Below are 22,951 nucleotides of genomic sequence, written 5' to 3'. Positions count from 1 at the left end.
TCACAGTCTTTACTCAAGGTTTGTGTTGTAACATTTTTATCATCATCATTAATTCATTGAAGAGTGAAATATTGATTTGTTTCAGTGTTGTCTTATATTTCATTCTTGTTGTTTCTTTCAGTGTGTAGAGGACAGTACACTCTTACTCAGAGTCCATCACTAACAGTTCAACCAGGACAACATGTTCAAATAAACTGTAAAGTCAGCAGTGCAGTGCATAGTGGTAGTTACTTATTTTGGTACTTACAGAAACCTGGAGAAGCTCCTATAAACTCATCATAACATATGCAACAAGCCGTTACACAGGAACTCCATCAAGATTCAGTGGCAGCGGATCAAACACAGATTTCACTTTGACCATCAGCGGAGTTCAGGCTGAAGATTCAGGAGATTATTACTGTCAAAGTTTACACATACCTAGTGGCTATGTGTTGACACAGTGATAAAGAGTGATACAAAAACCTCTTTCAGTCAGACTGCACTCATACACCTGACAGATACTGCAGATGATCATACTGATTTTATTTCACTTACAGCTGATTTATTTTGTATTGTAGTTTATTTAAATGACAACTTTGATACATTTATTTATTTATTTATTTATTTATTTATTTATTCTGATAGTTGTAAATCGTATCATTAATTAAAACAACTTCAACATGGATGATTTATATAATTATTGTACTATAGTTTAATTTTACAATATTGAACTGATAATAATCACTCATATAGAGAAACATCAGTCAGTATCATTCAGTCCGCAACTGTAACACAGATACTGAAGGAGTCACATGAGAATCAAACTAAACACACCAATCACTTCATGTTTAAGGTTCTTCATGCATATTATTTGACTGACAGTTATGTTAATTTACTTCATCTGCAGGTGTTTTCATGCTTCATTGAGTCAAGTTTATTTATAAAATGTGAGCTTTCATATTCAAAACAGACAAAATGAGTGAAAGACATAAAGATAGAATATAATTTTATTTGATGAATTGTCACACAATCATGAGTGAATGAATAAAGCAGACATAGACTTGTGTTGTTTGTGAAAAGAGATGTGAGATGAGAGAGAGAAACACAGTTAGTCTTGATGTGAGACAGAGGAGAGAGTGAGTGGATCTACTGTGAACACTGATCTCTCCTCAATTCTCCAGTGACTTTATCACGCTGGTCTTTCTGTGTGAGCTCACAGCTGACTGAGATCACTGAGCTCCACTCCTGCTCAGAGAGAGTCAGACTGCTGCTCCAGCTGTACAGACCGTCCTTCTCCAGGAGAGCAACACTGCTGTACTGAGACCTGCTGCTGATCCCGTCCACCTTCCAGTTCAGACTCCAGTCTGAGGGGAAGCCCTTGTTGGCCACACACATCAGTGTTGCTGCTTGCTTTGTGGAAATCTCTTCACTGGACGGCGGCAGGACGCTCACTTTAGGGGGACTGTTGGCTGACAATCACATCAATAATCAATAACTCACACAAGAAAGATAAAATAACTTCACTCTCTCTGTGTTAAACATTAAAGGTCATAATAATAAATGAAGAAAGTTTAGGTCTCCTGAAGAGTTTTTTTTAATCATATAGCTGCATTAAATGGCTAATATCACTTTTGTCATGTTCATCTGAAGGCTTTGAATCACTGAAATATTCTTTGTTAATTCAATGAAAATCAACTAAAATATTTAAAGGCAGTTTCCTGGACAGGGTTTATATAAATAAAGGATTAGGGCTTAAACACACTTTAGTTTTAACAAACAGACCAATAAACATTACTGGCGTGCACATTGAGACAAAATAATGGCACTGATATGTTAAGATATTTCAGTGCAAACTATTTTCAGTTAAGACAGCTCAAACATACATTTTAGCATGGGACAAAACTTAAACTCTGTCTTGGAAACTAACCCATATTAATTATTGTCAAAGAAAATATTAAGACATTTTAAATATATTGTATAAAGGACAGTAAGTTAAAGTTTTCATAGTTGTGTAATACTGTATATAAATGTATAACATTTATAAATAATATTAATAAATAATATTCAAATAATATTTTGTACAGAATACAAGTTTAACAAACACTTTAAAATAATTTTTAAGTAACAAATTTTAAGTAAATGCAGTTTCAAAGTCTAACTTACTGTTTACCAAATGCTATGACAAAATATTTTTTGTAACCCAGTTAGTTTTAACTACACATCGAATAATAAAACATAGCTGTACTTTGTTAACAATAGTGTGAGCCTAAACAAAATAAAACTAAATGTTGACTTGATGTAAATGTAAAAATGTAAAATAATTTTAAGTTTGAGAAATCCACAAACTTCTTCAAGTATCTATATGTACAAATGATTAAACACAAACAAATATTAGTAAACATTTCTGGGTGCTCTTGTATACACAATATCATTCAAATACAAATAAATATGATATAAAGTACCTCTTATCTTGTGTTTTATATCTGATGTATATATTTAGACTCATTTATTTATTGTATTAAAATTATTATTGGATTATTTACTTACTGCCAACATCCAGTCTGGTGCCGCTGCCGAATGTGTACCACAGTGATACAAACTAATAGAGCGACTGTACAAAAACCTCTACACACTTGACTGAACACAAACTACAGCAGAATATACAACACTAACATCACACAACACAAACTAATATTGTGAAAAATGCTAAGCACAAAACTATAAAATCTTTTCATGTTTGTTATCAATGTATTTTCTGCAGTTTTCACTCGGTTACTTTTAGTTTTCATTTATTTACTTGTGTTGTGTGAACACTTTATAAACTCTTCAACTGGCATACACAAACCTGAAACTTTAGACAACTGAATTTTGAAGATTTTGAACATTTGTTTTTACTGTTATTCAAAACTTTATATTTATTTATTATTTATATACAATTGTATTATTCAGAATATTTAAGCATTCAAGTCCACATTAAATAATGTATGAGCAGAAGTTTCCTGTCGTCTTCTTTGCATTGTGTTGTCATGCTTCAGTGATGTGTGAGTGTTTATAGTGCTGTGAGTTTAACACTTCATGACTGAGATCAGAACAGAACAGAATCTTCATCATCACACAAACCAAAAGAACAACAATGACTTTCATCATCATCTTCATCTGGACACTTTTTATCCAAGGTATAGTTTTTAATAGAAATCTTAAACTATTGAAAGTGTAATGTGAAAAGTTAATGTTACACTGTGTTTTACTCTAACAGGTGTCAGTGGACAGATAACTGTGACTCAAACTCCTGCTGTTAAAACTGTTCAGACTGGTGAATCTGTCACTATAAACTGCAAAACAAATACACAAGTGAGCAACTATTGTACTGGTTCATATACTTGTATGGCCTGGTACCTGCAGACAGTGATGCCGGTAACGCGTTACTTAGTAACGCGTTACTCTAATTTTACCACTTTTTTTAGTAACGAGTAATCTAACGCGTTAATATTTCCAAACCAGTAATCAGATTAAAGTTACTTATCCAAGTCACTGTGCGTTACTATTTTTGAAATTTTCCTTAGTAAAATATATATTTTCTTGTATATTTCTTCTTGCGTCTCGGGAAGTGAAGTCAGGTGTGCGACAAGTCACGTTTTCAGCACGAGGACAATTCAGGTCACGTGTAAGCGACACAAACGTAAACAACGTACAATGGAGAGAGAAGAGAGATGCAGCTACAAAAACACTACGTCAAATTAGTGTTTGGAGTCGCGGCACGGCGCAGACAGTGAAACTAAGAGCAAGTCCCACCCGGTGGTGAGAAGCAGTGAGCAGGAGGTCATCCAATACCCAAACAACAAAAGCTGGACTTCAGTGCAAACCAGTAAGTGTGGGAGAGTTGAAAAACGAAAGTAACAAAGCGATTTTCTCCAAGCCTGATAACATCTGCATCTCACTATGACAGCATATTAGCACATAACCTCTGAAAGAGTTGACAAATATCGCGTTATTTACTCACCGATTTCCACGTGTAGATCCAGAACTGTGTTTTCAACCATGATAAGTACATTCCAAAAGCGGTCTTTTTTTCTTTTTTCGCGTTGTGTTTCTCGTTTCATGTGTTACAATACTGATAAATCTACAAGGTATATAACATCCTGAAGACTTCTCAGTTTTTCAAAATAAAAGTAAGTCGAGTTTATAGAGTAAATAGATCCTGTCGGGTCAAAAGTAACACTTGTTAGTTTTGTCCCGCTGCTAATACTGTGTATAATATGGTAAAAAAATATATTATTCTAATTTGATTTAATTTTATTTTCATAGTGTTCAAACTATTGAATTATTTTTTTAGTCTCAGCAATTTAAGTTTGTACTGTTGGTTGCTTTTGAAACATTTGATAAAACTGAAATTTAAAATAAAAATGTAATTTAATTATTTTTTACAAAGATAAATGACAAAATAAGTTTGCAGTTACATGTTAAAGAGGTCATAGTCATATATATTTAATAAAAACAAGTGTAACACAAAAATCTATCATGTTTTGTTGTGTTAATTTTGACCCACCTGTGTGTTACTTTCGTCCCTGCTGTCAAGGTCAAAAGTAACAATCCACTACACTTGTTTAAAGTGAAATTATACAGAAGTCGTTTTACATTTGTTCAAAATTCCAGCTGGTTTTGATAGACCACACTTGTGAGTTATTGACCACAGCAAAAATATATCTCTGTCTAAAACATTAGCTTTTAAAATTAAGTTTTTCTGAAAATGGCCCCTGCTCACCCCTATTTATGTTAAGTGAAGTCAAGAAAGACTCATATATATATTTTAGTTTTTTAAAACACAACAGTTCAACTTAAAATGTCAGGAGATACATTGTTGACGTTACTGTTAAAAATGCACTTCCAATAAAGTGAGTGTCGGCAAAACCGGTTGTCATTTTTAATGTTGAGGCAGTGGGGGTGTTGGCAGCTACTGGAATGTAACTAACAAAGTAACTTGTAATCTAACTTAGTTACTTTTAAAATCAAGTAATCTGTAAAGTAACTTAGTTACTTTTTAAAGGAGTAATCAGTAATCAGTAATCAGATTACTTTTTCAAAGTAACTGTGGCATCACTGCCTGCAGAAACCTGGAGAAGCTCCTAAACTCTTGATTCATTCTGCAAGTCAAAGACTCTCAAACACTCCATCAAGATTCAGTGGCAGCGGATCAAACACAGATTTCACTTTGACCATCAGTGGAGTTCAGACTGAAGATTCAGGAGATTATTACTGTCAGAGTTATCACAGTAGTAGTGGCTATGTGTTGACACAGTGATAAAGAGTGATACAAAAACCTCCCACAGTCAGACTCACAGTGAATGCACTCATACACCTGTAATAACACACAACACTGATCACACAAATAAAACAACATCATCTTATGGTCAACAGAAATCATGCTAAGGTTTATACAGGTATGTATTTATGATCAAATAAACCACATATTATAAGTAGTTACTGTGCAATATCCAGACAATAACATTGCCAATTTTGTTTATTTAAAGGTATTATAAAATGGTAATAACTATAGTAAATTTGTACTTTATGAAGTAATATTTCTGTAATTACACCAGCCTGATGATTTTATGAATGAATCAAATGTTGGTAAGTACATGGTTATAGGAGAACGGGACAAAAGTAATTTTCTCCGAGCCCTGATTATATTTGCATTTCAAACTATGAAAGCATATTGACAGAGCTGACAAATATCGTATTATTTCCTCACCGTTTTGCGTCTGTAGGTCCAAAAAGTTGTTTTTCAACCATGATAAGTAGATCATTCCTAAAGCGGTCATTTTTTCTTATAACGTGTTGTGTTTGTGTTACAGTACTGATCAATCTACGATTATTTAGTGCTCTAACACCTGTGTTGTTTTGGCAGCCGTTTTAGTCTTAGTTTTTTGGACAAAAATGCTTTTTAGTTTTAGTCACATTTATAGTCACTTATAAACTTGATAGTTTAAGTCGACAAAAACACAACAAAGGTTTTAGTCAAGTTTTAGTCAATTTTAATAAAAAGTAGTCTTTAACAAATTAATTTAGGTTAAAAGTATTGGAAATGGGCTTAGGTTTGAAAAGTAGATACATGTAAAACCTTAAGCTTACCATGAAATGTGTCACAAGCCAATTGTCGAGTAAAATTGAACAAATATGGTATGTTAAAGGCAGGGTAGGCAGGAATTATCTAAAAAACTTTTTTTACAATTTTTTTAAACTGTATTTATATACAAATGCATAATTAAAATGTAAGTACTCTGAAAGTGAGAGTATAAAACTCGAGTGTCTGAAGACCTCTCACCACTGTTTTAAACACAGTTAATTATTTCCATTCGGGACGAAACAAATGATTAGCTTGCGCGAATATCACTCTCTCTGTCATGGTTCTGCCATCTTGTCCTTTGGTTAATCTAGTCTTTTGGCAGAATCATGACAGACCCATGTTTTGTGTGGGTTCACATGGTCTCAGTATTGGTTTACTGGACCACGTGTTCCCTGTGTCTTGTCTCTTTTACCCCGCTCCCTTGTTATCCTCATCTTCATTGTTTAACTCCTGTCACCTTTTGCCCTCATTAGTTGTCCTCTATTTAAGATCCTTGTGTTTGTTGTCCTGTGCTTGTGCATTGTTCCTAATACCTGTGAGTACCCTGTCAAGAAGTTTAGTTTAGTCTAGTCTAGTCAAGTTGTGACAGTGCACTTTCATCAGTACAAATTAAATTGCATTATCTTTTGAAGTTAAATGGCTCAGTTATACGATGGATATTTTTTGACAAAGCTGCCACAACAAAGATGGCGTCCATGCTGGTCCGTTCTGGAAAGCCGGATGCACGATGACGTAGGCGCTAGAGACGCTGAAAAGAGCAATGGCGGAGATACGAGATCAGATCAGTTCACCGGGAGTCTTGCCTCGATCAACACCGTGTTTATTTTGTTGTCGCGACGGAAAGTGGGTTACGTCGGCGAACAGAGATTTACTTTATCTAATTAAATCACTGGAGGATGAATTATGCCGTTGCTGCTGTTTTCATCGAAGTGTTTGCATCATGGAGCAAATGAAAATAAACACGGACGCTATTCGTTGATTAGGGGAATGATCGTGAGTAACTGAAAATCCTGAATGTCCAATTAAACTGGCTTTGACTGAGTCTGTTACTCCTCCTTAATACAAAGGAAACAATGAATTGAGTTACTTTGATGAACTAGTGCCTTGACTTTCCCCTATATTCTTACATGAACAATCATCTAAATTTCAGAACTATTTAAACTATGGTGAGGGTTATGAAATGAATACATTTTTTTCTGTCAAATGATATTGTTTATACTGGTGTGTGTTGCTAACTAATTGTATTGAGTGTGGTGATGAAACTGTTATATGGACTACACTGAATATATGCATATTGGTGAAATGTGATTGAAAGTGTTGCACTGTTATATTGAATACACTGAATATCTGCATTATTGTGTAAAGTTGGGTTTCTTCCTATTTTGGTTTACTCTTAAAGATTACGGGTACATGAGATGATTACTAATTATTAATTTAGATACGTGTGTCCTTTGATCACTCCCCTTCTACTGGACTAACAATCCTTAAAATATTTGGCAGAGTAATTATATCTGCCTGGCACCCCAGCATAACTTTAGAAGGGAAAGTGTTACAAAGTGTTTTGTATATTTAGTGTTTTGTCTAGTTAATTGTTTGTAGCAACTCAGTCAAAGTTTCTAGTCAAGTCTGTTAGTCTTAATTATTGTCTTAGTCAAGTTAGTCTAGTCTTGTCTGTAGTGTCATCTGTTCCTGTGCTGTTTTCCCTCACGTGGGCCTTTGTTTTTTGGTTTAATAAACCCTGTTTGAGTTCACCGTTACCTTGCACTTGGGTCCCGTTCTTTGTGAATCATGACAGAACGATCCAGCCAGTCAGGGACCCAGCAGGTATGCAACCATTATAAGCTTTCAGAGTAAACAATGTTGACAGAGTTAACTTTTACCAAGCAAACAGCCGCCTTGTTTCTCTCCATATTGTTTGTTGTGTGATTATGTAGGCTAATCTTGTGCATGTGAGGATTAAGCGTTTTTCTTCTCAATGAAATGAATGTGGTTGTGTGTGTTGGATTCAGTGAAGGTGTGGTTTATGTCAGCATTGCTGTACAAATGACCTGACAGTAATGCATCTTGATTTTGCCTCATACCTGGAGGCTCTTGGTGGGGCCCGGCCCAGTTTAGGGCCTTGGCTCGCACTGGCCCAATAATGGAAATCTGACTAATGAAAGTTTACAATTATGCATTCATCTGATGCTTTTATACAAATCAACTTGCATTCAAGATATTCATATTATCAGTATTTGTGTTCCCTAGAAATTGAACCCATGACCTTCTGGGCTGCTATCACAATGCTTTACCAGTTGAGCTACAGGAACACATAGTTCACACATGCAGCACATTTAGTCATTTAAGACTCAATACTGAAAGAGAGCTCAGGTGTCATATCACTATTAGATCTGTCAATGTGCTGTGTTTGCTAAAACAATAAATCTTCTGAAAATGTCTTCAGTCATCATGGAGAAAATGACATCAGTAGTATTTGTTGCAGGATTGTCCTGTATCATGATCTTCAATAGTTTTTATAGTTGATTTAACGGTTCATGTTGCAGTAAAATCCAGCTCTTGTGATGTGAAGATGATCTCTGGAGACAGAGCTGATCTATTCTGAGTCTCTTCATCCTGACAATGTAAATATGATTTTCACTTCACACTCTCAGTGTCACTGTTTGATTGGTTAAATCATCTGAACTGAAACAAACCAGTTTCACTTCTCTTAAATGAAGGTATCAGTCAGTTATGAAGTTATTTACATATAATTTTCAACACATCCTCATCCCATACTTGACCATTCGTCAATATGTGACGGGGAGGGTATACCTTTCGCGTAATTTTTTGACGAACTGGGGACTTCAATACTATTACGTCCGTTGCATTCTCTTTCCTATTTTCTTACCATGTTCGCGTCGGTTTAGGGTTAGATTACGCAAAATGAAACAGTGTACGCGAAATTAAACAGTGTACGCGAAATTAAACAGTTGTCACCTGGCGTTGGGGTTAGAAACAGTTGTCACCTGGCGTTGGGGTTAGAGTTAGGTTTGGGTAGGGATGTCATTATGTAAATCTAACCCTAAACCGAGGCGAAAATGGTAAGAAAATAGGAAAGAGAATGCAACGGACGTAATAGTATTGAAGTCCCCAGTTCGTCAAAAAATGACGCGAAAGGTACCCTCCCCGTCACATATTGACGAATGGTCAAGTGTCGTCAAATATTGACGACATGGAGTGAGGATGGGTTGATAATTTTATAATTCTCATAAACATTTAACATTTTTCTAATGGATTGTGCTAGCCAATTCATAACAAAGTACAAAGTTTTTCTTTCCTTTGCAATAAACTTATTTTGTAAAAAAATAATTTCTCTTTTATTCTCATTTGAAGTTGAGGAGTCTGAATATGGTTTGATGCATACGCAGTATAAACAGAGGGATGTTAAAATAATCTGTGTTTATCTTATCAAAAATACATACCTGTATAAACCTTTGCATGATTTCTGTTGATCATGAGATGATGTTGTGTTATTTGTGTGATCAGTGTTGTGTGTTATTGTGTTGTATGACCATCTGCAGTATCTGTCAGGTGTATAAGTTCAGTCACTGTGAGTCTGACTGAAACAGGTTTTTGTATCACTCTTTATCACTGTGTCAACACCCAGCTACTAGGTATGTGTAAACTTTGACAGTAATAATCTCCTGAATCTTCAGTCTGAACTCCACTGATGGTCAAAGTGAAATCACTTCCATAGTTTGATCCGCTGCCACTGAATCTTGATGGAGTTCCTGACTGAAGTCTCCTGATGTAATAAATGAGGAGTTTAGGAGCTTCTCCAGGTTTCTGATGATACCATGAAACACAGTCACTACAGCCAGAAATTGGCTGACTTGTTTTACAGCTGATTTCAACAGTTCCTCCTTTAATTGATGTTATTTGTGGTGTTTGAGTCACTGTCACTTGTCCACAGCTCTCTGAAATAAAATATTTGAGGTATTTAGTGTATGTAAAAGACACATTTAAAATATTGACATGTGTGCCATACAACAACAGAATTAAACTAAACTTGCTTTAACTATTAAAAAATATTCACCCTGAATGTAGAAAGTCAGTGTCCAGATGAAGATGACGATGAAAGTCATTGTTGTTCTTTTGGTTTGTGTGATGATGAAGATTTTGTTCTGTTCTGATCTCAGTCATGAAGTGTTAAACTCACAGCACTATAAACACTCACACATCACTGAAGCATGACAACAGAATGCAAAGAAGACGACAGGAAACTTCTGCTCATAAAGACTACTACACTATCATTATTTAATGCCCTTTTAATGCTAAAAATATTCTGAATTAAAACTAAAATCTTGATGAAAAAATATGTGAAAAAATTTATTTGTCTAAAGCTTCAGAGTTACAAAGTGTCCACACAACACAAGTAAATAATTGATACAGCGTGAAAACATTAACTAAGCAATAACAACCATACAAAAAGATTTTGTAATATTTTTCTGTTTATTATTTAGACACAAATCATTCAGAGATTTTCACAATAGTTGTTTGTGTTGTGTGATGTTAGTGTTGTATATTCTGCTGTAGTTTGTGTTCAGTCAAGTGTGTAGAGGTTTTTGTACAGTCGCTCTATTAGTTTGTATCACTGTGGTGGACTTTCGGCAGCGGCACCAGACTGGATGTTGGCAGTAAGTAAATAATACAATAATAATTTTAATACAGTAGATTGCCGTTTATTTTTTTAAAGTTTTACTGTAAAACTAGATGTAATAACTGTTTCTAAATATATACTTCAGGTATGAAAGACAAGATAGAAGGCACTTTATTAATTAAAAGATTTGCCGAATTCTGTTTTCACATCAAAATTTGTTGCAACAAATAATCTTATTTTGTTTAGACTCATAATCTTTTGTTAACAAAGTACCGCTCCATTTTATTATGATATTATACATTATAACACTATAGAGTAACAATAAAAGTGTAAATATTTATTAATAGTTTACAGTGATTTTATATTCACCTACAACTTAAATGTAAGTTAATAAGTGTTAAGCGTAACAGAAGCGCATGTCAATCTTCTGTACAACATATTTACATTGTTTAGATTTTTTATATTTATATTATTTAAATATGATACATACATTATATGGTAAAACTGTTAAGATTTTATAATTTTTGTTTTTTGAACAATTATATTTTATATATTCTTATTAATTTTTTAGTTTTTACTTTATTCACTGTTACAGTGTAATTATACATTTAAGTACTGAGTAATAATGATTAACAACATGTACTTAGTATAGGATTGGGTTTGGTTTAGAGTTAGTTGCATGTAATTATGAAAAAAATACTGTTAGTACTACAACAATTACATGTGTAACAAAAACACAAAGACAAAATAAAGTGTTGCTATTATTTTACTGAAATTAGGAATATATGATACAGTATGATATATGATATGCTTTTTATTTATTTTAAGAAAGACTATTTTTAAAGCTGAAAAACAGTATTTAAATGATTTAATGTCAAATATTGTGTGTACAAACTTTCACATAAACCGACAAAAGTTATATTAGCTGTATAATGCAGCCATGTGATTAAAAACTTTACAATTCTACATAAGACCTAGTTGTTTATTATTTATTTTTATGATCTTTAATGTTTAACGCAGAGAGAGTGAAGTTATTTTCTTTCTTGTGTGAGTTATTGATTATTGATGTGATTGTCAGCCAACAGTCCCCCTAAAGTGAGCGTCCTGCCGCCGTCCAGTGAAGAGATTTCCACAAAGCAAACAGCAACACTGATGTGTGTGGCCAACAAGGGCTTCCCCTCAGACTGGAGTCTGAACTGGAAGGTGGACGGGATCAGCAGCAGGTCTCAGTACAGCAGTGTTGCTCTCCTGGAGAAGGACGGTCTGTACAGCTGGAGCAGCAGTCTGACTCTCTCTGAGCAGGAGTGGAGCTCAGTGATCTCAGTCAGCTGTGAGCTCACACAGAAAGACCAGCGTGATAAAGTCACTGGAGAATTGAGGAGAGATCTATGGGGTCAGAATTGTTTCGTATTTCTGAATAAATATACTATGATCCACAAATAAATATAGAGAGTTTCATAAATATTTTTTAAATCCACAAATGCACAATAAGCGAACCATAAATATATGTTAGACATTTCATAAAAAGGAAGGAAATTCACAAATAAATAAAATGGGATTTGCAAATGAATTTTTTTTTATAAATATATATTTGTATTTTATTTGTATGTGAATGGCTTCCTGCGCATTTGTGGATCGCTTTCTGTGCATTTGTGAATCGCTGCACACATTTGTGGATCGCTTTCTGTGCATTTGTGAATTGCTGCACTCATTTGTGGATCGCGTTCTGTGCATTTGTGGATTTGAAACATTTCTAACGACAAGACGTGCACAAGAATCCACAAATAGGTGGACTCCGCCCACCGTCTACTCCAGCCAATCAGACAACAAGCACACTGTGCTGACCAATCGTGGCACGATCTCCCTTCAACCAATCATAGAGTCTTTTCTAGAAACATTGTGCAAAAGACCCAGACGGAGGAGGACTTTTATTATGACAGCGAGTATCGCTCACTCAAAGCAATGGCGGAAAAGCGCTAGTTTTGTACAAGTGTCTCGCTGTGTGAGGCATGAATCGTGTTGTTGTGGAGACAATAGCACAAGATTGTCACGCGGTGTGTTCATGTGCGTCATTAGAGTAAGTACAGTTAGATTTGCATGTTTTTTTGTTGTTAAAATTTCCGTTATTAATAGCGCTAACATGTTATTAGCTAAACTGTGAATCTACTACGCTGTAACGTTATATAAATCACTTTCTTTTGCTGTTCATCAATGTGTTTATCCTGTAATAATCTCAGTTATATTACATACGTTGTGTAAACACTGCTAATGGTGTAAAATTTGTCATTTGAGACACGTCTGTTTATTTTATTTTGATAACGTATGAGGGGAGAAGCTGTAGCTAATTTGTCAATGTAAGTTATGTTTATTAGCATTAGTGTTACTTTGGGAATCCTGTTGTAATCTGTTGCAGGAAACCACATCTCCACCTGCCTATGATCTGGCTAAGCTCTCAAATATAGCCAGGCACTCATGCATCTTCATTCACATGCCATGCAACCAAGCTCATAAATACAGCTCTGGTCTATCTCTCTTAAAGGAGCATACCCTCATCCTGTTCAGAGCTTCATTAAAGGACTACTACCAATATTCACCATTAACTTCATCAACGACTGCTCTGCTATCGAAGTTGTGCCTCTCATTCAGAGTTCTGTGCGGTGTGTGCTACCTCATAAATACTGAATGCTGGCTCTCTCCTATCTGATGTATGTTCTCTTGTGTGCCTAATAAACAGCTCAAGTTGGTTCAACGCTCTCTATTGTGTTCTGACAGACACCCTGGTACACTGCTATATTCATTCGTAACTAGCCCCCTACACTTCAGAGTAGTCTTCGCTACCATCATAGTTATGTAGTGACATTTGCTTACAGATAGTTTGTATCTAACGTGGTACATTTAATTATGACATGACAAAACAATGTGTTTTACCTCGTCTCCTACTACAGAACTGATCATTTAATTACACATTATGCATTATGGTATCTTTTAAATGAACAAGAAATTCCTGTGGCGTCTACATCTTAATGTCAAGAAGGTTTAATATGTCAAAGCTGTTAGATAGTCTTACAGTGTTGTTTTTATTTTCCCTTTTATGCTCTGAACAAGCTTATGCTCTTACTGTCATTAACAGTAAAATTCATAGACGTAAGATGAAAAAGCCAGATTTATTTATATAGTGGTTTTTTTTTACAAAGTTGCATTGCTTCAAAAACCAGGGAAATTACTAAATTAATAGTAAATATAATGGGTTATATAGTATTATTCCAAACTATAGATTATAATCTAATAAAACAGTATTTTGTTCTTCAACTATTGATAATTTAGTCAAATAATATAAATAATCAGGAACAGACCAAACTATACAAGCCTTTCCAATTTCCACCTCACATTAAAATGGAACCTTAAAAGGATTAAAATTACCTGAGAACAGGAGTTTGATATTACATAAGGGATTAGCAAAATTGAAACCAAGACGTCTTTAAGATTGTAGCCGAATTATTTCAAGAAAGGCTATATGCTATATTAACAGAATTTACAAAATGCTAAACTTAGTTACTATCAGCCAGGAAACAAACCAACACGGCAACAGAAGGAACCAAAATGCCACGTGTGAAGTAAACTACTGCTAAAAACCGGTTTTAATCAATTTAATTTGACAAATATTAACCTTGACATACCTTACCACAAAGTGTATTAAGAGAATCCCTAGTAAAGAATTATTGACAACTGTCAACAGTGCCCGTTCCTCAATCGGAAGGCTGCAGCCTCCGGAGGTCGCATATGCAGGCTGCATAAGTCATCACGTCTGGTTAATTTAAGTTAACTGAGCATTACATCCGCAAATCATAAGCATTTTACAACAATTAACGACTAACTAAGAATAATAGTCAACTTTATAATAGTTAATTTTCTAAAATGATGATGTATGCAGCATACAAAAGATTGCCTGATGAAATTCAACTGTGTTCCCGACCTAACAGTAAAACAAAATGTGATTGGTTGGAGGGAAATCTTGCCAGGATTGGTCAGCACAGTGTGCTTGTTGTCTGATTGGCTGTAGTAGACGGTGGGCGGAGTCCCCCTATTTGTGGATTCTTGTGCACGTCTTGACGTGAGAAATGTTTCAAATCCACAAATGCACAGAACGCGATCCACAAATGAGTGCAGCAATTCACAAATGCACAGAAAGCGATCCACAAATGTGTGCAGCGATTCACAAATGCACAGAAAGCGATCCACAAATGCGCAGGAAGCCATTCACATATAAATAAAATAAAAATATATATTTATAAAAAAAAATTCATTTGCAAATCCCATTTTATTTATTTGTGAATTTCCTTCCTTTTTATGAAATGTCTAACATATATTTATGGTTCACTTATTGTGCATTTGTGGATTTAAAAAATATTTATGAAACTCTCTATATTTATTTGTGGATCATAGTATATTTATTCAGAAATACGAAACAATTCTGACCCCATAGAGATCAGTGTTCACAGTAGATCCACTCACTCTCTCCTCTGTCTCACATCAAGACTAACTGTGTTTCTCTCTCTCATCTCACATCTCTTTTCACAAACAACACAAGTCTATGTCTGCTTTATTCATTCACTCATGATTGTGTGACAATTCATCAAATAAAATCATATTGTATCATTATGACTCATTTTGTCTGTTTTGAATATGAAAGCTCACATTTTATAAATAAACCTGACTCAATGAAGCATGAAAACACCTGCAAATGAAGTAAGTAAGGAATAATTGACGACGGGCCATTGAATTATAAGAAAATAATGCACACCAAGGTGGTAATGCGGCACGACGCGAAGCGGAGTGCCGTTACACCGCAGGTGTGCATTATTTTCAAATAATTCAAAGGACCGGAGTCAATTATTCCTCTTATACCACGGTTACCACAAACATTGCTCTGGTGCCTATTTTTAAGACATTTGAAAAGTTAGGTGTGCGGTTTACAGAAAAATAATCAACACCCATAGAACATTTCTCAGCCAATCAGAATGCAGCATTCAACAGACCCGTGGTATAAATTAAAATAACTGTCAGTCAAATGAAATGAAGAACCTTGAACATTAAGTGTTTGGTGTGTTTAGTTTGATAGTTATTCTCATGTGACTCCTTCAGTATCTGCGATAGCTGTTGACTGAATGATACTGACTGATGTTTCTTTTTATTTGAGTGATTATCATCAGTTAAAATATTGTGAATTAAACTGCATTCAAAAATATTATAAAAATCATCCATGGTGAAGTTGCATTTAAAAAACTAATACACAATGGCAATTAATTAATGATAAGATTTACAACTATTAAAAATAAATTAATAAATAATAAATTAAATGAATAGTTATCTATAAAGTTGTTATTTAAATTCAATTCAATTCAATTGTATTTATATAGCGCTTTTCACAATACTTAATTGTTTCAAAACAGCTTTACATTAATAGAAGCAGTAAAAGCACAGAAAAACGACAGATAGCACAACATAATAATAAATAGCATAAGCAGTCAAATTTGCTGCGGCTATGACTCGACATTATGAGCGAGCGTATTACTAATGTAACGTCTAGAAGAAGAAGCTAAGTTAAGCCCAAGCAGGCTACCTCCCCGGGTTAAAAAAACCCCTAGGAGAAAAAACAAAAACCCCGGGTTGTTTAGCCGAGGAAATAAAAAATAAAAAGTCCTAGGAGGGAAAAACCCTTGGGAGATATACATGTATATACACACATACTGTATAAGCGGATAAGGAGATTAAGAGGAGAGTAAGCGGAGATTAAGCGGGTTCTGCCGGTGATCGTTGGTCAGGCATCAGCTGGGAATCACATTGAGGGACGACCAGTAGATCAGAGGTGTGTCGACTTTCACATCTACCGGAACTGGGTCTGTTTGTCCCATTGTCCTCAGGGTCGAGGACAAGACAGGGAGAGAAAAACAAAATCATATTAGCGTAGGGGCCGTTCACATGTAATGCGAGTGTCACACAGTGATGTGGTTGAATCAGCTTAGTTTCAGACAGACTAACTATTGCGGCATAATTATATTATCCACAGTTGAGGATTTTGCAAATTGGGGGCCCACTGCGACGGTATATATGGTAACTAAGGGTCACCTTCCGATCTTTAAGAGAAAGTGAAACCTGTCGACCCATTTGACTAAGGCCTGTAACCCCACTGTCGTCGTTAATGCAGGTTCAGTGGCAAACGGGTCTATATTGCATACTATTTACAAGATCACGAGAAAACGTAGTAAATATACTATAATAGAAAAAAAAATCAATAGTAAGTGAAATAAACTATCAGCATCATCATCTGTCAGTATCTGTCAGGTGTATGAGTTCAGTCACTGTGAGTCTGACTGAAAGAGGTTTTTGTATAACTCTTTATCACTGTGTCAACACATAACCACTGTGATAACTCTGACAGTAATAATCTCCTGAATCTTCAGTCTGAACTCCACTGATGGTCAAAGTGAAATCTGTGTTTGATCCGCTGCCACTGAATCTTGATGGAGTTCCTGACTGGAGGGTTGTTGCAAGCTATATGAGGAGTTTAGGAGCTTCTCCAGGTTTCTGTAAGTACCAGCTGAGTCGAGGCCCATAATAACTATCTGAGTAGACATTACTGCTGACTTTACAGTTTATTTGAACTTGTTGTCCTGGTTGAACTGTTATTGATGGACTCTGAGTAAGAGTGTACTGTCCTCTACACACTGAAAGAAACAACAAGAATGAAATATAAGACAACACTGAAACAAATCAATATTTCACTCTTCAATGAATTAATGATCATGATAAAAATGTTACAACACAAACCTTGAGTAAAGACTGTGAGTGTCCAGATGAAGATGATGATGAAAGTCATTGTTGTTCTTTTGGTTTGTGTGATGATGAAGATTCTGTTCTGTTCTGATCTCAGTCATGAAGTGTTAAACTCACAGCACTATAAACACTCACACATCACTGAAGCATGACAACACAATGCAAAGAAGACGACAGGAAACTTCTGCTCATACAGACTACTACACTATCATTATTCAATGGACTTGCACACAATAAATATTCTGAATAAAAATTAAAATGTTAAGCAATAAAGAAATAATAAAGTTTTGAATAAAAGTAAAACATTAATGTGCAAAATTAATTTGTGTAAAGTGCATGTGTATGCATGTTTAAGAGTTACAAAGTGTCCACAAAAACTGGAGAAAATACAACGATCAAGCAACAAACATGAAAAGATTTTGAAATAGTTTTTTGTTTATTATTTAAATAAAAAACATTCAGAGACATTCTTCGCAATAGTTGTTTGTGTTGTGTGATGTTAGTGTTGTATATTTTGCTGAAGTTTGTGTTCAGTCAAGTGTGTAGAGGTTTTTGTACAGTCGCTCTATTAGTTTGTATCACTGTGGTACACATTCGGCAGCGGCACCAGACTGGATGTTGGCAGTAAGTAAATAATACAATAATAATTTTAATACAGTAAATAACTGTTTCTAAATATATACATCAAGTATGAAACATTGAATGTAATTCACTTTATTCAAGTTTATTCAATGATCTGTGGGATTCCGATTGGCTGGAAATTATAAAATAAAATCGTTTAGTAACTGAAAATATTTTTAGCCATTCTGTCAAATACTGCACTGTAAAGAGAAATACTAGTTTTAACTTATCTTTAACTTGACAAATGACCCTGGAAGAAGCGAGATAATCAATGGCCTGCAATGTATTAAAGGATTTATTGCACTCCTCTTCACATCGGGCGTTTGTGTAGTTAAAATCCTTTAATGCACAACAGGCCGTTGATTATCTCTTACGTATTAATAATATATTGTGATCAGCTTATAATTTTGACTTTAGTGTTTTGATATAATGTAATGTGTGACTAATATTCATTTGTTCATAAAGTTTGTCGAATTTTCCAAACTGTTTCCAAAAATTGTTGCAAAATTTGTTAATATTTATATGGACCCCGACAACTAATCTTATTCTGTTTAGACTCAATATTTTGTTAATAAAGTACAGCTTCAATTTATTATTTAATTTATTATGAGATTTTAACTATAGGGAACAACAAATGGAAAAATTGAGATACAAAAACATTATTATGTATTAATAGTTTATGGTGAACTGTAAGGTAAACTTTTTAAACTGCACTTGTTCATAAATGTGTTCATGTGTATTTAATCAAATAAAAAAAAATGTTGGTTGTTTTATCTGTAATATGAATGAATTTATATTCACCTACAACTAAAATTTAAGTTAAAAAGTGTTTACAGAAGCACATGTCAAACTTATATTCTGTACAACATGTTTACATTATTTAGATTTTATATATTTATATTATTTACATATTACATATTATAATTAAACTGTAAATATGTTATAACTGCAGTTATTTGTACAATTTTACTTTATTTTACTGTGTCACTGTTACAGTGTAATTATACATTTAAGTACTGAGTAATAATGATTAACAACATTTACTTAGTACAGGATTGGGGTTTGGTTTAGGGTTAGTTGAAAGTAATTATGCATAATTTACTGTAAGAATTACATGTGTAAGGCACTGTAAAATAAAGTGTTATCATTATTGTTTTTACAATAACCAATCATTTTCAACCTGACAAACAGTATTTCAATATAATAAAATACTTAACGCCATAATGTGAATTTGAACTTTCACCTTAAAAGAGAAAAATGATATTAGCCGTATAATTCAGCCATATGATCAAATAACCTTAAAATTATTCAGGAGAACTAAATAATTATTATTTATTATCAAGACATTTTATTTTTAACACAGATTCTTGTGTGAGTTATTGATTATTAATGTGATTGTCAGCCAACAGTCCCCCTAAAGTGAGCGTCCTGCCGCCGTCCAGTGAAGAGATTTCCACAAAGCAAACAGCAACACTGATGTGTGTGGCCAACAAGGGCTTCCCCTCAGACTGGAGTCTGAACTGGAAGGTGGACGGGATCAGCAGCAGGTCTCAGTACAGCAGTGTTGCTCTCCTGGAGAAGGACGGTCTGTACAGCTGGAGCAGCAGTCTGACTCTCTCTGAGCAGGAGTGGAGCTCAGTGATCTCAGTCAGCTGTGAGCTCACACAGAAAGACCAGCGTGATAAAGTCACTGGAGAATTGAGGAGAGATCAGTGTTCACAGTAGATCCACTCACTCTCTCCTCTGTCTCACATCAAGACTAACAGACTAACTGTGTTTCTCTCTCTCATCTCACATCTCTTTTCACAAACAACACAAGTCTATGTCTGCTTTATTCATTCACTCATGATTGTGTGACAATTCATCAAATAAAATCATATTGTATCTTTATGGCTTTGACTCATTTTGTCTGTTTTGAATATGAAAGCTCACATTTTATAAATAAACCTGACTCAATGAAGCATGAAAACGCCTGCAGATGAAGTAAATTTACATAACTGTCAGTCAAATGAAATGAAGAACCTTGAACATGAAGTGTTTGGTGTTTTTAGTTTGATTCTCATGTGACTCCTTCTGTATCTGTGTTACAGTTGTTGACTGAATGATATCGACTGATGTTTTTATCAACCCATCCTCACCCCATGTCGTCAATATTTGACGACACTTGACCATTCGTCAATATGTGACGGGGAGGGTATACCTTTCGCGTCATTTTTTGACGAAATGGGGACTTCAATACTATTACGTCCGTTGCATTCTCTTTCCTATTTTCTTACCATTTTCGCGTCGGTTTAGGGTTAGATTTACATAATGACATCCCTACCCAAACCTAACTCTAACCCCAACGCCAGGTGACAACTGTTTAATTTCGCGTACACTGTTTAATTTCGCGTACACTGTTTAATTTTGCGTAATCTAACCCTAAACCGACGCGAAAATGGTAAGAAAATAGGAAAGAGAATGCAACGGACGTAATAGTATTGAAGTCCCCAGTTCGTCAAAAAATGACGCGAAAGGTACCCTCCCCGTCACATATTGACGAATGATCAAGTGTCGTCAATGGGGTGAGGATGTGTTGCTTTTTATATGAGTGATTATTATCAGTTTTTTAATATTGTGAATTTAACTGTAGTACAATAATAATAGTAATCATCCATGTTGTATCTGTTTTAATACTGAAATGAATAGACAGACAAAACCGTAATGGTTCGATTTACAACTATCAAAAAAATAAAAAAATAAATAATCAATTAAATGTATAATTATCTATAAAGTTGTCATTTAAATAAATTATAGTAGAAAATAAATGATCTGTAAGTGAAATAAACTATAAGCATCATCATCTGCAGTATCTGTCAGGTATATGAATGCAGTCACTGTGCAGTCTGACTGAAAGAGGTTTTTGTATCACTCTTTATCATTGTGTCAACACATGAGTGCTACTTGGATAGTGAAAACTCTGACAGTAATAATCTCCTGAATCTTCAGTCTGAACTCCACTGATGGTCAAAGTGAAATCTGTGTTTGATCCGCTGCCACTGAATCTTGATGGAGTTCCTGTGTAGAGGCTTGTTGCAGCATATATGAGGAGTTTAGGAGCTTCTCCAGGTTTCTGTAAGTACCAGGCTAAGTAATTACCACTACACACTCTACTGCTGACTTTACAGTTTATTTGAACATGTTGTCCTGGTTGAACTGTTATTGATGGACTCTGAGTAAGAGTGTACTGTCCTCTACACACTGAAAGAAACAACAAGAATGAAATATAAGACAACACTGAAACAAATCAATATTTCACTCTTTAATGAATTAATGATGATGATAAAAATGTTACAACACAAACCTTGAGTAAAGACTGTGAGTGTCCAGATGAAGATGATGATGAAAGTCATTGTTGTTCTTTTGGTTTGTGTGATGATGAAGATTCTGTTCTGTTCTGATCTCAGTCATGAAGTGTTAAACTCACAGCACTTTAAACACTCACACATCACTGAAGCATGACAACACAATGCAAACTCACTCTCACTTCATTTACATCATTTACCTGAACAGACTTTTTCTTTTGAACATAATCAGTGACCTCTTCCTACAGTGAGTATTAAACATGCTTTTTAATTCAAACAGTATTTACAAGAAAACTTTGCAGGAAAATATGCACACAGTCCACAGACTCTGTACAACATATTTTATTCCACATTTTAAAACAATGTGATTCGTTTTAATCTGTCAGCTGAAACACAATCTTAATACAAATGTTATAATTTAAATTTTGCATAACTTAATTAAAGAGGCATTACAAATTAACCTTTGAATAAAAATCTTTGTCAATATATGGTGTTCATTTCATGCTGATTTTAGATGATCTGTCCTGTGTGTGTCTGAGATGTTTGTTTTCAGAGACACAAGTAGGGTGACCACCTGCTGATAAGCCCAAGGGGGGACAAGGGGTGTGTTTCTGAGGGACAATGTGGGACACTCCCTGGCCCGGCGGTGCACCCGACCCACGGGCCAACTTATTGATAGTGGTTTACCCATTTCTAGCACATACCACCTTACCCCTAAAATCTTGTATTTTTGTCTTGTTTTCAGTAAAAATATCTAAAAATTCTTAAATGAAGATGCTTTTCTTGATGAGCAAAACGACCCAAGAAAATAAGTCTAGTTTTTAGACAAAAAAAAAATCTAATTTAAGTGATTTTGTGCACAAAACAAAAAAATCTGCCAATGGTGTAACAAAAAAATCTTTAACATTTTTCTAAAACACTTAATTTAAGATTTTTCCTTCTTTTATGCACAAAATCACTTAAATTTGATATTTTTGGTCTAAAAACTAGACTTATTTTCTTGGGTAGAAATTTTTAGATATTTTTACTGAAAACAAGACAAAAATACAAAGACATTTTTTTCTTGAAAATCATTTTTTTGCAGTGTACATGGCATATTAATAATGCCCTATTCCCCTAAACATGATGTATGCTCATTCAATGATTGACAGATTCACTTTCACTTACGATTTACTTTAGCTATTTAATTTATTTTTCATTATAATTTATTCACTTTAAATACATTATAATATAAAATTATAGAATTAACAGGAATTGAAGTTGCTCAAAAACACAGAAACCGTTAAAAAAAGTCTTAACTCACAACTCCAGGGGTTCACGGAACGAGAAGAGGGAGGAAGGATGGTGAACTTGCATGTTAGTAAAGGCAGGAGCAGGAAAAAAACTGTTCAGTGTTCTGGAAACATCTTT

At 34.5% G+C, this 22,951-nt stretch overlaps 3 gene segments (V, D, J or C); all 3 read right to left on the bottom strand.

Moving 5' to 3' along the window:
- Nucleotides 1-1,082: 1,082 nt before the first annotated feature.
- Nucleotides 1,083-22,951, bottom strand: part of LOC129433714 (Ig kappa chain V-III region MOPC 321-like) — a 37,999-nt gene continuing 16,130 nt past the window's right edge. The window contains 3 exon segments of the V gene segment in view: nt 1,083-1,448; nt 2,527-2,560; nt 8,653-8,658. Coding sequence covers nt 1,126-1,448; nt 2,527-2,560; nt 8,653-8,658 — 363 coding nt within the window.
- LOC141364270 (Ig kappa chain V region 4135-like) lies at nt 9,488-10,258 on the bottom strand. The segment is given in 2 exon segments: nt 9,488-10,059; nt 10,179-10,258. Coding segments are annotated over 2 exon segments (378 nt in total).
- LOC129433534 (Ig kappa chain V region 3547-like) lies at nt 21,072-21,589 on the bottom strand. The segment is given in 2 exon segments: nt 21,072-21,437; nt 21,541-21,589. Coding segments are annotated over 2 exon segments (372 nt in total).

The sequence above is a fragment of the Misgurnus anguillicaudatus genome, chromosome 6 (assembly GCF_027580225.2).
Source record: "Misgurnus anguillicaudatus chromosome 6, ASM2758022v2, whole genome shotgun sequence".
NCBI classification, from domain to species: domain Eukaryota; kingdom Metazoa; phylum Chordata; class Actinopteri; order Cypriniformes; family Cobitidae; genus Misgurnus; species Misgurnus anguillicaudatus.
The sequence above is the reverse complement of the archived record's forward strand: the minus strand, read 5'-3'. Positions and strand labels throughout refer to the sequence as shown.